Source organism: Ambystoma mexicanum, unplaced genomic scaffold (assembly GCF_040938575.1).
Source record: "Ambystoma mexicanum isolate Mex_15411 unplaced genomic scaffold, UKY_AmexF1_1 Mex_scaf11, whole genome shotgun sequence".
NCBI classification, from domain to species: domain Eukaryota; kingdom Metazoa; phylum Chordata; class Amphibia; order Caudata; family Ambystomatidae; genus Ambystoma; species Ambystoma mexicanum.
Genome location: NW_027182336.1, coordinates 2,450,001 through 2,466,976, shown reverse-complemented (window position 1 = coordinate 2,466,976; position 16,976 = coordinate 2,450,001). Strand labels below are relative to the sequence as shown.

At 45.1% G+C, this 16,976-nt stretch overlaps 1 protein-coding gene across 2 annotated transcripts in view; it reads right to left on the bottom strand.

Moving 5' to 3' along the window:
- Positions 1 to 16,976, bottom strand: part of LOC138553514 (integrin alpha-X-like) — a 1,247,842-nt gene that overhangs the window by 659,233 nt on the left and 571,633 nt on the right. For both annotated transcript variants that reach the window (XM_069642543.1, XM_069642544.1), the window contains one exon: positions 11,073 to 11,223. In XM_069642543.1, coding sequence (XP_069498644.1) covers positions 11,073 to 11,223 — 151 coding nt within the window. The remainder of the gene's footprint in view (positions 1 to 11,072; positions 11,224 to 16,976) is intronic.

The window sequence follows — 16,976 nt, the reverse complement described above, 5'->3', positions numbered from 1 at the left end:
TCAGTCATTTTTCAAAGAAACGAGCTGGGGTAGATCTCTGTCTTCGGCTGGGGCCTCCCTTTGGAACAGCCTCCCTGCCACTCTGAAACTTGAGGAGAACCATCTCTGGTTCTGGAAGCACCTCAGGATCTTCCTCTTTGCTACTGCCTTTTCCCCCCTTCTCCCCTGTTGATCTGTTTCTTTCTCAGCACTGTGCACCTGGCCACCCTCTGTCCTCCGGGCCCAGTACCTGTTCACCCTGCCACCCTCCTCCACTGCCTCCGGGCCATCCCCTGTCTGCTAAACCCGGCACTTGCCACTTGTTGGCTGCACTACCAATGTTTATTGCCTTTATTTATTTATTTTATTTATTATTTATTTGTTTCTCCTCTGTTCCGCACTTTCCACTTCTCCCCCCTATCATGGACTTTTCCCCTTTTCCCTTTCCCATGCACTTGCGCGTTCTCAATGTCACTGGGCCTAGTAAGATCGTTGTTTTGTTCTCCCCTGTTCCCCTCCCTTGCCTTGTGGCCCTCTGAAACGCTGGTGTACAAACGTGATATAAATAAAACATCAATTCAATTTTAAAAAGGAGCTTCATTGCCTGCATGTGGAAAACAGAATCCAATTCAAGACATTAACCTTAACTCACAAGTGTGTATATGGAAAGGCCCCAGATTATCTGAAGCATACCATGACATAATACACACCCAACAGGACTCTGCGGTCAGGTGCTGCACATCTCCTTAGCATACCACATGTCAAACGAGTCAGAGGAAAAGGCAGATCCTTTCCTCTCAGAGCCGCTGGTGCATGGAACAATCTTCCAAAATCTATGCGATCTGAAGAAAAATACACTACATTTCGAAAAAAACTTAAAAAACATCCTTTTGGAATAATTTTAGGCTGACCCTTTAAGTCTTGTTATACCTTGTGTTGTCCTTCTGAGCGCCCTGATGCCTGCGGGCTATAGCGTGATAGAAATAAATAAATACAAATAAAATAAACAAATATATAGAGGCTACGGCAGGGCATCTAAATGCTGTCATTCAAAATAATCAGTGTTCCCCTGGGAGTGTCTACATAAACAGAAGAGTTATGAGTCCCTTTCTGAAGTGAAGAAGGTTATTAGACTCTCTAAGGTCATGGGGAGTACATTCCAAAGATTGACGGCATCCCTTTTCCTCCTCCAAATAATATTGAGTTCTTTAATTTTGTCCTCCTGATATTATCACAAGAATAGCTTGCATCGAGCAAAAAAGCAGGGGCATCCCATGTCTCTGTTGAATATTTTTAAAACTAATGGATGAATTTACCCCAAACCAGTCAAGGAAATTAAGTCAACACTTTGTGCCCAAATTGTTAGTCATTTGATCGAAATATGCCCAGCAGTTTTCGCTCTATGGCTGTTCAAATACTGCATTGTTTCTTAATGGGAAAACAACTTGAAGTAGGCTTAAAACTGTGTTTTTATGTTTTCTTAATAACATATTCATCTTTTAACCAATTGTTCCCAACATTTTCAGGGAATCTACATATGTGAACAAACGACCGGTGGGTTGCAAAATGCGTAATATAGATTTATCTTTCCTTGTCTGCTTTTACAATTTATGAGGAATGTGGAATAAAAACGTTGCTTCAGTTTTGTGTATGCTGCCTTCACTATCGATGTTTCTCAGAGTGTGGATTAATGGTATGTTTGTACCTCTCCTAGGAGTTGTAGTATCAGTGGGGAAGAAGTGAGGGCAGTTGTCAAGTGGCTGGTCTTTTACATTAGCAGGCATGTGTTTGCAAGCTCCCTTTGTGGCCGCAGGGGTACTGATAGCTGCAGGGTGAACAATTATCTTTTTTAATCACACATGTTTTTAGAGCTCTCTTGAATGTTGGCTGACATGCCAGGGACCTTACATGTGGTTCCAAACCATACTCCCAAAACTAGTGAATCAGCATTGACGTTATTAGATCCATAGGTTACTATTGAAATCGATCATAGCTTTCTTTCAGACCACCTCCATCATCTGAGCTACTAAGATGCAGTCTTGAAATGACTAGAAACTTTTTTATGGGAAAGAGACCCATCTGTGGCTTTCGACCCGTTCTTATCAAAGGAACTGCCATTAACCTGTGGAGTCCCTCAGGGATAGACTCAGGGATAGACTCTTTTCTCACCATTGTTTTCCATAGATCCCCGCCCCCCCCCCAATCTCCTCAGCTGACTTGGTGAAGTCCCAAATATCATGTTTTTACACGTGTACCAACGATACACAATGTATTGTTCACTTGGATCAGCACCAGATCAATGATGTTAAATATTGTCCTAGAGCAATTCGCAGTCCAGCATTAAAGAACCCAAGGTCCTGATACCGTTGGTCAAATGTCACCTATGGTCAGGAGCTTCCTGCCCTCCGCTGTTGGACTGTGTCTGTCTCCAACTCAAGAGGTGCAAAAGTTGTTGCAGCAATATCTTTGTCTACTCTATTCACTTGGGTTGCAATGGCGGGTTTTGTATTAATTTTAACATCTTTCTACTATATTTAAATATTTTTGCCCAACTGCACAAGGTACTTTAGTCATTGCTTTAGTCATTTGCTTTAGTACAAACGAGGCTTCGTTACTGTCACGTGTGTACCTTGGCCTCCCAGACTGCTAAACTGCAATGAGTTTAAAATCTCACAGCTAGGCCCCTGCTTAATCTTGTAACCATGTGCCTCATTTGCTTGCAAGACTAAATTGGCTACCAAAAAAAAGAAAGAGGAAATCATAAAGCCGTGTGCCTGGTCCACAAGGCATTTTATGAAAGTATCCTGCTATTTGTAGCAAATCAATTCAAATGGTTCCCCCGCTTTCCACAGGGAGAGACCCGGGATTAGAGGCAGGTCTTTCTCTTGGCAAGTGGTCAGGCTCTGGAATTCTATTGCACTACCTATCAGATCTACCTCCGACCTTTTTAAATTCAGAAAAACATATGACAACCTGTCTCTTTTCGCCTAATCTGTGATCTTCATGTTGTAATAGCATCTGTACCGCAATGTCTATAGTAAACAGTATTCCTTCTCAGTGCCAAGAAACCTTATGGTGACCGTATTGCGCTTTACAAATGTTGTTAAATAGAAATAGTAATGGAATCATAAATTCAAGGGGTGAATAAAGACTTGCAATCACTACCTTAATCACCTTAAATTCATGGAGGGGAATGAACATTAGGAAGACATTTTGTATAGCTTGGGGGAAACAATGTATGTCGTTTGTGGAGATCTAGGATGTCAGGAGATCGGAGGAGAGCTGGTAGGTAACATTCCTAGGGAGAGAAGGCGGGGTTCAGGGTGTTTCCTTCCAAAGGAAGGGTGGTATACAGTGAGGATATTAGCACGAGAGACTGGCATAATATTCTTTAAAAAGCTGATAGACTTGGTTCTCTCACTGTGTTGACATCTCTTCAACTTATCAAAAACTCCTCCCCAGTTATCATATTCTCATCAGTTCCCCCTATTCTACTATCAGGTTCTCAATGTACACCTAAAAAGCTACATCTATGCCTTGACCTCACCCAGTTTTCACAGCTTGACCTTTTTCGACAATAATACACACCCGTTTCAATTTAAATGCACATCAGAAACTGGACTCCGCTTTCAGACTGGCTCGCGCCTCAATATCCTTTGTATTCATCATGCGTGCTGGCCGGTGAATAGCCATACCACTTTCCACGCCACGCCTCCACAAAGAGTAAAAAGGAATCAGGTGGTGTGTAGTCCCTGATCAGGATCAGACTGGAACATAAAATCAGTCCATGCACCAATGAAAAAGTGGCCCACAATCACACATTACAATTTGTTACTATCCAGAACAGAATGTATGAGTACACACAAAGGAGGTGCTTTGGTAAGGTATGTTGCAAATAATGCATTTAAAAGTATATTTCCCTAGTAACATTGGTTGAAACTAGTGTTGTAACTTATGAAACTGGGGACTAACGCTGCATCTGCGTAATGCCGGCACAATGAGTACGGTTAGAGGTCAAGCAATTAAGGAAAATGAAGTCGTTGAGTAATGGTTTAGACCAGCGCATGCGCAAAGGGACTACGGGTGGCAACACTCCCACTAGTCCACCATAATGAAAGGAGCCGGCAAGTGCGGGATACGCGGATCGCCGCCATGTTGTAAAACATCAATATAGGAATACGCGCACTAAAGAGTAATGTTTAAAAAAACGTATCGTGAACATTAGGGGCACCTCATAGTACAAAATGCAAATGCATGTCTGATTTCATATGGAAAATAACACAATTGCGGTAACCGCAAACGTGTTAAATCACATTATATTCTGATCTTGAAAAACTAAAAACAATGGTTTAACATTTTTCATGATGGCAACGAAAATACAATTTGTGGAGGAGCGGCACCATGAAAAACCTACAGCCCTAGCTTAGCCTAGCAATGGATAAGAATAGTTACCACCCTAGGGCAAATTGGACATATGCCCATTATCCAATCCTATCTAGATGATAACAACGGCGGGACTCGTGGACTACCACTGTTTTTAATATGCCAGCAATAAGATAGGTGCCTTAAATAGAGTTGAAAGTACTTGATAAAGACAATATGAGGAATAAGAAGCCCTTTAAGGATATGTTATAAATCCAAGTCTGATTTCTTCTCAGACAATTACCCCACAACTGGACATCCCAGAAACTTCTTAGTTATAGAAAAGAGGATGTGTAAGCTGATCAGTATCCGGGAGAGATCCCGAACAGGGAACAGAACACAGAGATCTGAAAATATTACGATCCCAGAGGTAAAACCAATCAAAATGAGACGAATAACCCATGCCTATACATGTACAAACCCATTTTCTGACCTTTACTAACAATACTCTACCCTACAATCAGATCCCATTAACTCACTCCAGAACCGCTAAGCTTGTCCACCTTGCAATCAACTGCTCTGATTAACAATATTAACTGTCCTTGACATACATCACGCATGCATGTGATCTATGTTATTGAAATGGTGTATGAGTGAGAAGTGGGCAGCTAACAGTAAGGTGTAATAACACAATATATACCTGATACACTTATTTGAAACTGTGCCTTGACAACGCCTGGGTAAAGGCGAAACAAATGCACGTGGAGTATGTTGGCACTCAATACATGAAAAGATTGCATATGACGCTTAACCAATAAAGAACATACAAATATATAACCACCTTAGGTTTTATTTGGAAAACATAAAAATGCAGCAAGCTAGGGGCAAGTAAACACAATCTCCCCCAACCCCCTTATAACTTATGAAACTGGACCACTCTGGCCCAGAAAGTGGCCAATTCTGGCCAAAAGACCTGCTCCATACTAGAGTCAGTAGTTAGCACTTCAGGCATTGCCCTACTGTCCAATAGGTAAGCCCCTGGTAGAATCTCCCCATCTTCTCTGCTCTGATGTCCCTCTGCCCCTTGTTATAACACATTGTATTGCTTTCATATGAACAACTCCCCCTCACCGGAGCATAAAGAGAACAGGAGTGGCATGGGACATTTCAGGGATGATGACGTCCCCAACTGGGCAGACTTGGGCAAATAGTCCCATCTGGTAATAAGTATATGCGGGTATCTCTGGCATCACCAGGGGGGCACTGTGGGTCATGAAATCATGTAGATCTAAACATGCACCACAAGCTCATTTGATATAGTGGGCGAGTGAATGTTTGTTTGGGTACTGCATGTAAAACTTGCTAAACTCGCTATGGGCTGCTCCTCAAAATTAGCCGCTACTAGACTTCGCCACTGACTTCTATTTGAATTCCTGGGTATTGTACCAAAATAAAGGATGCAAAAATTCCAAAGACGAAAATGCCGAACTTTGAGCGCTGCATTTCTCTGCATATATATATATATATATATATATATATATATATATATATATATATATATATATATATATATATATATATTGAAGAAACCAGAGGAGAGGGGACCGCACTCTCCGTGGACCCAGTGAGGTCCTACAATCCCAAAAGGGAAGAGAACCAAAATATAAGGCTCACACGGTAAAAGTAGGAAGTTATTTTAATAATAAGAAACTGCAGAATGTGCAGAACAAAAGGCTGGAGAAACAGCAAGACAAACAGGGGCAGAACGCCTAGTGCACGGCCCACCTACAACGCGTTTCACGCTCAACTGAGCGCTTGATCACGTAGCACAACAAAGGACAAAGACACAGTTAAAAAAAGACATGTAGTCCATCATCTATGTCAGTTGGAATAGAGGTGCTTCCAAGGACTGATTCAATGGCGGCCATGTTGGAATGGAGAGTCAAAACTTAGCCAACAGTGTGACACTTTTTTATACCCACTTATAATGTAAAGAGCAAGAATACCCCCAATAGGCAAAAGAGAAATTCCAAACAAATAGCCATATGAGCCAAATCCCTTGCACCTCAATTTCCAACATGTGTTACTGGTTTAAAAACAAGATATTACAATACATATTTGATAATTAAATGAGTGCATAGTGCGCTTGCAAAGATAAAATTGCAACTTATGAAAATCAATGAGTCAATTGAAAAACAGGCTAAAAGGCAACATAACACCCTGTACAATATGACTTTGTGCAAATACGCAAAATAGCAGCATAAGTATGTACAATTTGGCTTTGTGCAAACGGGCAAGATAGCAGCATAAACATGTGCAGGATAGCAAACATTGCATCGCATTCCCATCATTGATGGTTCCAATGGCTCACTGCCAATCAATTAATCAAGGAGGGACCATCAATCTGGTAAAATGATGGGAATATGAAAATATGTATAAAATAGTCAGAAATACAATTCTGATAATAAAATACAGAGCAACAATGATTTTTACAAATAAATCAAAGGACATTTCATACTCTAGTCAATATTGACATAGTGCAAGTGCAAGCCAATCAAAAGCTGCATGAAAATGTGCAAATAGGCAAAATCACGTAAGCAACCATAATTAGCAGCAGTATGGCAAATAAATTGGCAGATGGTATCATAAGTTACATAGATGTACACTTTTGTGAGCCTAACTGAATACCTAAACTGAAGAAAGCAAAATTGAAATGATCTTATATAAGACGCACGAAAAAATGTATTGTAATCAAAAAAACAACTGAAACAACCAAGTAACCAAGATGGAGAGGGTGACGAAAAGCACCATGTTATTGAACACCAAAGACTACAACAGAAAAGTAAATAAAATGTGCCAAGTGTCCTGCTAGGTCGTGGATACAGCAGCTAAAAAATAAGAATAAGAATAAAGCCCATCCCAACTATAAACCTTAGTGGTAATATAACCACAATGGTGGTAATGAGAAAGGGTGAAACTTGAGCACAGGTCAGGGACTGATAAGTGAAATGAGAACAACATTTTTATCCCAGAAGACAAAAGAAAAACACTCGATAATGAGAAAGCACAATCCCATCAACAAAATATAGTCAAAACTGATTAATAAGGGAAGGAAAACCAGTCCAAAACAAACAGTTAGGGGAAAATACTCTCTTATGTACCTAGAAACGTATAAAGCTCCTCATCGAGATTGTGACCATTGGGGAACTTGGTGTCGAAATCCAAAATGAATCTGGTCTCTAGCTGTCTTAACCTTAACACACGATCCCCACCTCTAGGATGGATCGGGATGTGTGCCACCGCAAAGAATTTAAAGAGCGAAAGATTGTATATATATATATATATATATATATATATGTATATATATATATATATATATATATATATGTGTGTGGGGGGGAGGTGGCGGCGGGGCAGTGATAAGGGTAATAATACAATTGGGGGGTACTGGGGGATGTATGTCTCCCCCCACATATATATGAGGCGAAATGCATTAAAATAAAATCGACATTTTCGTCCTGGGAATTTCTTTTTCAGCATACTCACATAGACCAAATTCCTGTTTGTTGAGGTCCCCAAATGTTATAGCTGCCTCTGTGATGCTCAGCCAACTGCTGGGTGTTTGCGCGGGTTGTGCTCATCATTGTCTCGGGCGGATAGCTCAGTGGCAAGGTGCTCGCCTTGGAAACAAGACGACACAGAGCAACACAGGTTTGATCCCCGGGTCCGTGCTTAGAAACCTCTGGGTATTAAGCGTGTTATAAATAACCTATCATATCATATCATATCATTGCTGCCGTCCTATCCTGCAGCGCCTGTCCATCTCTTGGTGCTGCTCCTCTTCGCTGTTTATTGTTCCTGATTCTTTGGCCTGTGCAGACACCTCTCTGCAGTGGGTCTGCACTTACGGCTTGTGCTATAGTGGGCAACGTCTTGGCTTATCGCCATTAATCTAATCCTCCAAGTCAGTTATTATAGGGCACCCCTACAAGCACCTGGCCTCGAGTAGTGTGACTTGGCAGATTGAACTGCTGTCCTTGGTACAGATAGACAAGGACCCAATTGGGTCGCAGTGTCTCGTAGCAGTGAGCACAGATGGGAAATGAGTTGCCAGACTGCTCAACATTGCTGTAGTATTTCCATAGCTTAAAATCAAGCAACTTTCAACTTGCTCGACCACCGGAAGCTCTGGGAGGCCTTAGACACAGCGGGAAACTGCTCCCAGGAAGCCATTCATTGTCTATCTTGCAGGAATGAGGATACCCAATCCAAAATAGTCTGGGGTAATCATTCCTCAGCACCAAAATCAGTAAACTGTGGTGACCCACAAGGAGCTAGTTTATCCCCACTATTATTTAATCTGTATTTACGCTGCCTATGTACACTACTGACCCACCTTGGCATATTCGTAATAAATTTTGCCGATGATACCCAATTGGTATTTGAATTTAGCGGAGACTACGCTCCATATATACCTCCATTGAATCATGGATGATATCTAACTGGATGTGCTTAAATCGCACTAAAACAGAGCTAATGATTTTCGGCTCACCATGCGCCAGGAAAAAAACTTAGCTTTGACTACTTATCTTTTATCATCAAAGATACACCCATCAGGGTAGCAGACAAAGTTAACACCCTAGGTATCTACTTACAGGCATCACTGGGAGCTGAAGCCCAAGTTGCTTACCTCAAAAAGAACTGCCAGTACTATCAGAAACTACTGAGAAAAATGTGACCCCTACTAAACAAACAAAACAGCACCACAATTGCTAGGGCTATTATTCTCTCACGGTTAGACTACGGAAATGCACTGTTGCTGGGTGCCAGCAATAAATGCATAAAACAATGTCAAGTGATCATGAACAACGCTGTTAGGACTATCTCTGGAAAAACATGGAGGGAACACATCACTGACGAAAGAAGAAATCTACACTGGCTAGCCATAAATGAACGCACTAGATACAAGTCTCTAACTATGGTTCATCGCTGTCTTTACGGATTGGCTCCAACTTACCTGAACAAAAACTTCAAGTGGTATGAATCAAATCGTAATCTAAGATCAGCAAACAAAGGCACACTTCAAGCCATACAAACCAAAAAAAGCAAATGGCTTAGCTGAGCCTTCACAGCTAAAGCAATAACTAAATGGAACACACTGCCTGAGACTCTTAGAACTGAACCTAATCTCAACTCCTTTAAAAAGAAATTGAAAACCTTACTCTTCAAATAAATACTTCATCTAAATAAGATCTTCAAAACAAAGGTATATATGTTGTCCCGTCGCCACTGTCTATGCCTATGTGGAATGCGCTCTGATGCCTGTGGCCTGCAGCGCAATACAAATAAATAAATAAATAAATGATGGTGTAACATAGCCCATGAGAAGGGAAAGATTTCATTTTGGATAGTCCCTGTTGGCAATGGAGGAGCATGGAATCTTATTAATGGGGCAGGATGGGAGGGAAGGAATGTTAATCCATGGATAAAAAAAACAATATGTTGGCTGCTCTCGGCACTGTGCTCTCGATTATTCATGGCTTCTAAATGTTAGGCGGTGCTGTACTGCCCACAGTTCGATGTCAAAGATCAACAGAGGCAGTGCATATATCATGAGTAAACACCGGACCAGCTACTGGTGCACTCGTGATACAATGTGAAAGCACTCCAGAAATCATTAATCCTGCCAGCCCAAACTCAGGGAAGTGGCTGGATTTATTGTTACATGGATAGGGGACTGGTGCCAGGTCTTGGGCTTGGCTGCCAAACGCAACCAAATAGGCATAGCCTTACTTGACTGGAACGCCAAAAGATCTCTGGCCTCTCGAGCTGCAATCACATGTCAGTATCTTGACTTCTGAATGAGTACCAACTCTGTACCAGAGCTGGTACTGCAGAAGTCTAGGCTTAGAGGAATGAGAGAAGGAGTGGGAGGGAATGAGGGAGGGTTGCAGGGACAAAGAGAGAGGGAGGGAATGAGGGAGGAAATGAGGGAGGGATGCAGGGACAAAGAGGGAGGGAGGAAGGAAGGAAGGAAGGAAGGAAGGAAGGAAGGAAGGAAGGAAGGAAGGAAGGAAGGAAGGAAGGAAGGAAGGAAGGAAGGAAGGAAGGAAGGAAGGAAGGAAGGAAGGAAGGAAGGAAGGAAGGAAGAGAGGGAGGGAGAGAGGGAAGGAAGGAAGGAAGGAAGGAAGGAAGGAAGGAAGGAAGGAAGGAAGGAAGGAAGGAAGGAAGGAAGGAAGGAAGGAAGGGAGGGAGGGAGGGAGGGAGGGAAGGAAGGAAGGAAGGAAGGAAGGAAGGAAGGAAGGAAGAGAGGGAGGGAGAGAGGGAAGGAAGGAAGGAAGGAAGGAAGGAAGGAAGGAAGGGAGGGAGGGAGGGAAGGAAGGAAGGAAGGAAGGAAGGAAGGAAGGAAGGAAGGGAGGGAGGGAGGGAGGGAGGGAGGGAGGGAGGGAAGGAAGGAAGGAAGGAAGGAAGGAAGGAAGGAAGGAAGGAAGGAAGGAAGGAAGGAAGGAAGGAAGGAAGGAAGGAAGGAAGGAAGGAAGGAAGGAAGGAAGGAAGGAAGGAAGGAAGGAAGGAAGGAGTTCACTTAATGGACAACATAGAATTCATGAATTATTCTTGTTCTGGACCTTCACACTGGTCACCTTACATAGCTGTGGTGGCATGTGGAGAAATTACCCATTACTACAAATATCATCACATTTCAAAGGAACTAAAATGAATGAGAACCTCACCTTCAATGGCAAAGATCTTGTCCCGCAGCTGGTTCTGAATATTAGTGAGGGCATTGAAGTTGCTAACTTGGAAAACGTGATCCTTTGATGGCAGCGATCCAATTGTTTGTAGCTCCCTGAAGGCATGGGCCCTTGTAAAGGCTTGCCCCACCTTTTAGTCAATAAAAACAAAAAACAATCTGAGTCAGGCCCATAGCAAACACCTTTATTTCCCTAATTCACTTATGCAACTCTAAGGTCTTTCCTTTAAATATCTACTCTTTCCAAAGGTTCAAATGCCAGATTGTTACATTAAAGGAACAAATCAATGTAACACAAATTTACTTTACACTTTAAAAACTGTATACCATTTGGTACAGATGGTCTTCATTTATATGTATTCATATTTATGTACACAATAGGACATTGGGCCTCATTCTAAGTTTGCCGGCCCGGAAACAAGGGTGTTGGTAAGCTCACCGGCACCCTTGTTTCCGTACCATGTTGACAATGGCAATCGTACCATTGAGAGAACGTCTGAAGATCCAGCAATCTATTCCATCAAGGCAGAGCCGGTGACTGCAGGTTCCCCTCCCTCCCGCCTCCAAGCCTCCCAGCTCCCCCCTGATTGGCTTTAGCCCGTGTCTCCTCCTAGCTAGGCTGCCTGCAGTCCACCACGCTTGCCACTTCCATCAAGGCAGAGCCGGTGACTGCAGGCCCCCAGCTTCAGGTATCTGAGCCCTCCGTGGGCAGTGTGTTTTTCTGCCCATTTTTGGGCTGCCACCATTGTTTTTCCCCTCGTGTGTTCTCCCCAGCCCTCTCTCTCCCCTTCTGTGTTTCTCCTGGTTCCCCTCCCTCCCGCCTCCCAGCTCCCCCCTGATTGGCTTTAGCCCCGTGTCTCCTCCTCCTCTTATTGGTGCTACCAGGGCAGCCCCACGGCTAAGGGTCCCTTAGGCAAAGGGCGGCTCCCTCCTGTGCGGCTCCCGGTGTGTCTGCAGGTGTCCGCAGGGGGCGCCAGGCGCCATTCCACCGCTCCATCTTGTGAGCTCCACCTGCTCTCCCGGCCCACCCCGCCCTTACTTGTTCACTTCCTCGTAGTGTGGCTACACTTCTTTGTGTTCTGAAATTGTGGTAAACTAGGGTTTTTTCTCCCCCCGCAGGATTTTCAAACTTAGGTGGACTCCCCACTGTGTACCTGATACGCTTTACTGTGTTCACTTTGTTCTGATTTTTGTGGTAAACTAGAGTTTTTCTCCCCCCGCAGGATTTTCAAACTTAGGTGGCCTCCCCACTGTGTACCTGATACGCTTTACTGTGTTCACTGTGTTATGATTTTTGTGGTAAACTAGGGCCTGCCACTCTCTTCCTGTCCGCTTGCGCTTGTCCTGTCTCCCCCCCCCCACTCCCTCCTATTCTATGGTGCTCCCTATCTCACCAATCTTTTCTAAATGCTTCTCCATTGACTATCCTGCTCTCCTCACTAAATCTGGTAGGAAAAAGTTTAAAAAGGACATCCTGGTCTCCAACCCAGGCCTCCTTATCGCTGACACCTACACTAGTGCCTCCTCCAAGGAAACTCTCAATGACATCCTCTTTTTCATGCCTTCACCTGACCTATGGATCCTTCATATGGTCTCTGTGCTCTCTCCTTTCTCCTCTTCTCCCATTAATGGTGGCACCCATTGGGATGTCCTCTTGGCCTCCTTCCACTCCTCTAAGGCCATCATTAATGTCTACGCTAATGGGACCGTCTTGGTCCAAGGCCCTCAGGCCAACCTTCACCTCTTCGATAGACGCTTCCCGCACCTCATCAACTTCCTTTCCTCTCCTGCTGTGCCCCCTCTTCTGTCCTCGACTACCTTGCCTCTACCCTCCCTCCCCACCCCCTCTCATGCTCCTTCTTCACCTCTGCAGGGCGTACCTCTGATCTGTACCCCTCCCTAGAAGTCCTTCAAAGATGGCAACCTTCTCCATATTGCCACTCTTAACTCTCGCTCTGCCGTCAAACATTCCTCTGATATCTGCCGCCTTCTTGAGGAACTTGACCTTGATGTACTCGGTCTCACTGAGACATGGTTTATGGCCAGCTCTGTCACCAGCTTTGACACACTCCTACACGACGGCTACAAGATCCTCTCCGTGCCCAGGCCCAACCATGCTGGGGGGGGGGGGGTGTGGCCCTTATCTTCCCTGAGTGGATTCCTGACACTGTTACTGCCACGCAGACCTACTCCTCTTTTGAATGTCTTGTCTGCCGACTCTCTCTCTCTCCTAGCCATTCCCTTACCGTGGCTACTATCTATCGGCCACCTGGTCAAATTTCCTCCTTCCTCTCCGAGCGGGCGGGCCTCTCCTCCTGACTCCTGTCCTCAACCACTCAACTCCTCTTTCTTGGAGACTTCAACATCCACCTGGATGCCTCCTGTCCCTCCTTTGGACTCTTTCGCGACCTCTGCGACTCGCTCTCACTCTCTATTCTCCTGTCTGGGCCGACTCATTCTGCATGGGCACACTCTTGATGCCCTGATCTCCTCTGACCTTCCCCTCTCTGTCCCTCTCTCCACTCCTCTCTCCTGGAATGATCACTTTCTCCTCTCCTCCCACCTCACCCTCCCTACCCTACAGGCAAAGCCACCCCCATCACTGCTACCTTCCTTCTCGGTCATCCGGACCATGAAGCGCATGTCAGTTGAGGCTTTCGCTGCCACCTTCTCGCCCCCTCTTCCCCCTTCGGCTGACTCCCACCCTGACACAGCCTTCTCCACTCTGCTATATCTGATACTCTTGATATCCTTGCCCCTGTCATGAGAATCCGCCTGAAGCCCAAAGCCAAATGTAACTCCTGGTATGACTCAGATCTCGTCACACTTAAACGCAAGTGCAGGGTGGCAGAGAGGAAATGGCGTGCTTCATGTTCATCCTCTGACAAACTGGCCTGTCGCCTGCTCCAAAGGCAATACCGCTTCTCCGTTCTCACCAAGAAGAGAGCCCTTATCCAAGCCTGCATCTCTGTGGCATCTAACAATTCGGCCAAACTCTTTAAAATCTGCAAGGAGCTGGCCAACCCTGCTGCAGTCTCTACTTCTCCTGTCCCTTCCCAGGCCCTCTGCACGGCACTGGCCTCTAACTTCATTTCTAAAACTCAGGACATCCTGTCCTCACTCTCCTCCTATCACCTCCCCCCCCTCTACTCCCTGGCCTTCTGCAGCCACCCCTCCTTTCTCCTTCTCTGCCTTTCCCCTTTTTTCTGCTGACAAGGTTTCAAGACAAGTCCGATCTATGAAAGTCTCATCAAAACAGCTCCACCCCTGTTCCTCCAAAACTATGAAGGACCACATCGACTCCTTGGCTCCTGCCCTTGCTGACTTCTGCAATCACTCCTTTGCCTCTGGAGTTTTCCCATCCCCTCCCAAGCACTCTCTTGTGCACCCCCTTCTTAAGAAACCCTCTTACGAACCTTCCTGCCCAGCTAACTATCGCCCAATCTGTATCACTCCCTTCCTGGGCAAGCTCCTGGAGAAACTGGCCATCTCCCAGCTTAATCTCCATGCTGAATCTGTTGGTAGTCTTCATGACCATCAGTCTGGCTTCAGAGCTGTCAGAAGCACAGAAACTGCTCTCCTGAACATCCGTGAGGACCTGCTCTCGAACCTTGACTCTAACATTCCATGTGTCCTCATTTTGCTTGATCTCTCTTCTGCCTTTGATACTGTCAACCATACCATCCTGCTCAACCGTCTCCGTGATAACCTGGGTATCACTGGTCAGGCTCTGGCGTGGCTGACCTCTTTCCTCTCCAATCGACCCTCTTTTTCTCTACCTGTGGTGTCCCCCAGGGATCTAGCCTCTCTCCCTGGCTGTTCAACCAGTATCTGGCACTTCTCGCCCACTGCATCGCTGCTCTCTGCCCCAACTTTCAGTGTTATGCGGACGATACCAAGCTCATTTTCAGGCTACCCTCGGCCTCCTCTCCTCCTTCCCTCATCTCTGACTGTCTTTCTGCTAACCAGGAATGGTGTGCCGCCAACGACCTCTGCCTTAATGCCAGTAAGACTGAGATTCTACTCATCGGCACTCCCACTCCCTCCTTCCCTGCAGCTCTCTGGCCGGCCTCTCTGGGCCCTCTTCCTGCTCCTACCTGCAAGGCAAAAAACCTCGGGGTCATCTTCGACTCCACACTCTCCTTCTCTCCTCACATATCCGACATCTCTAAGAAGTCACACTACCAGCTACACCTCCTCGGAGGTATCCTTCCTTTCGTCTCCTTCCCCCAGAAGCTCGCTGTCTCTAGAGCCCTGGTTCTCTCGAAGCTGGACTACTGTAACAGCCTCTATCTAAATCTGCCCGCCTCTACTCTCCGCCCTTTGCCACTCATCCAGAACAGGACTGCGAGACTTGTCCTTGGCCTCAAGCCCAGGGACCGTATCTCTCCAGGACTGAAATCACTACAGTGGCTCCCAGTGACTGCGAGGATTAAGTTCAAAACCCTCTGCATTGTCCACAAGGCCGTCTGGGGCCTTCGGCCAAAATACCTTTAACTCTCTCTTCCTAAATATCTTCCTTCTCGAGCTCTTAGCTCATCCGCCTCCAACTCCCTCACGGTCAGCCGCTTCTCAAAACAACGAGTTGGGGGAAGATCTCTCTCCGCTGCAGGGGCCTCCCTCTGGAACAGCCTTCCTGCCTCCCTGAAACTTGAGGAGAACCATCTCCGGTTCCGGAAGCACCTCAAAACCTTCCTCTTTGCCTCCGCTTTCTCTCCCCCTCTCCCCTGATAATACTACTGAAACTGCACTGAATCTGCAAATGGGCCACTCACCGTTCTCAGTCCTTGGGCCAGCCACTCTCCCCTGCACTGCCTCCCCGGCAACCCCTGCACTGCAGGACTGTGTCTGTATCCCTATAGCCCCGCTTCCTAGCACTTGTCTGCACTTACCTTGCACTTGCCACCAGCTGGCCCTTGTTATGTATCCTGTATGTGGTATGCTAATAACCCTGTACTGCACTTTCCCCTCTCCCTTTCCCCCATGCACTTTTCCCTTCCCCTCTGCCCTTGCACTTGCGCGATCTGAATGACACCTGGCCTAGTAGGATCGTTGTCGGTCTCCACTTGTTCCCCCCCGCCTCGTCGCGCCTTGAAACACTTGTGTATAGGTGCGTTACAAATGCCATATCATAACATATCATTCCTAAAGGATAACTATATGACCCAATCTAATAATTCATTATATCATTCAATTGGAGCCACAAGTATCCAACTACTGCCCATAGAGGCATCTGATTGATTTCAATTCATTCACTCTGAACATTGCAAGAATATAACAAGGAGAAGCAAATAATTTACTAAATTGAACAACAAATATTTTCTATTTGAAAAATGCACCTCCTGAAGAACCGCTAGACAAAAATAGCATGGAAACAGAGCAGACAACAAAGCAGAATAAGGGGAGTAGGCAATTAATTTGAATAAGACATTATTATTCATGGAAGCCTAAAACAAGTTGAAAAATGGCAAAAATTCTGTGAACTTTAACTGAAAAAATCTTTTTCTCTTCATCTTTTCACATGATGATGATGACAACCAGAGAGGTTACTTATCTAATTATAGTGAAATCATCAACTAATAAACAACATATTTGTGTTTACAGTACAGTGTTCATTGGATTATTAAGGTGAAAGCGCAACTTCGTTCTTCTCATCAACAAAAGTTAACACATAGCCCTGGCCACTCTCAGGGCATAGTCAAAGTTAGCAGCTCACCTTCTCTTAGCTCTAAAACCTGGAGAGCGCAAGTGCTGCTACAGGCTTGTTATCATTAATTCATAGAACCAAAGATAGGATGTTGAGCAAACATTTCACTAGTGTGCATGGTTTACAGAGGTACACAGTGGCATCTAGACAGGGAACTCAGTGGGACACTGGCGCAGG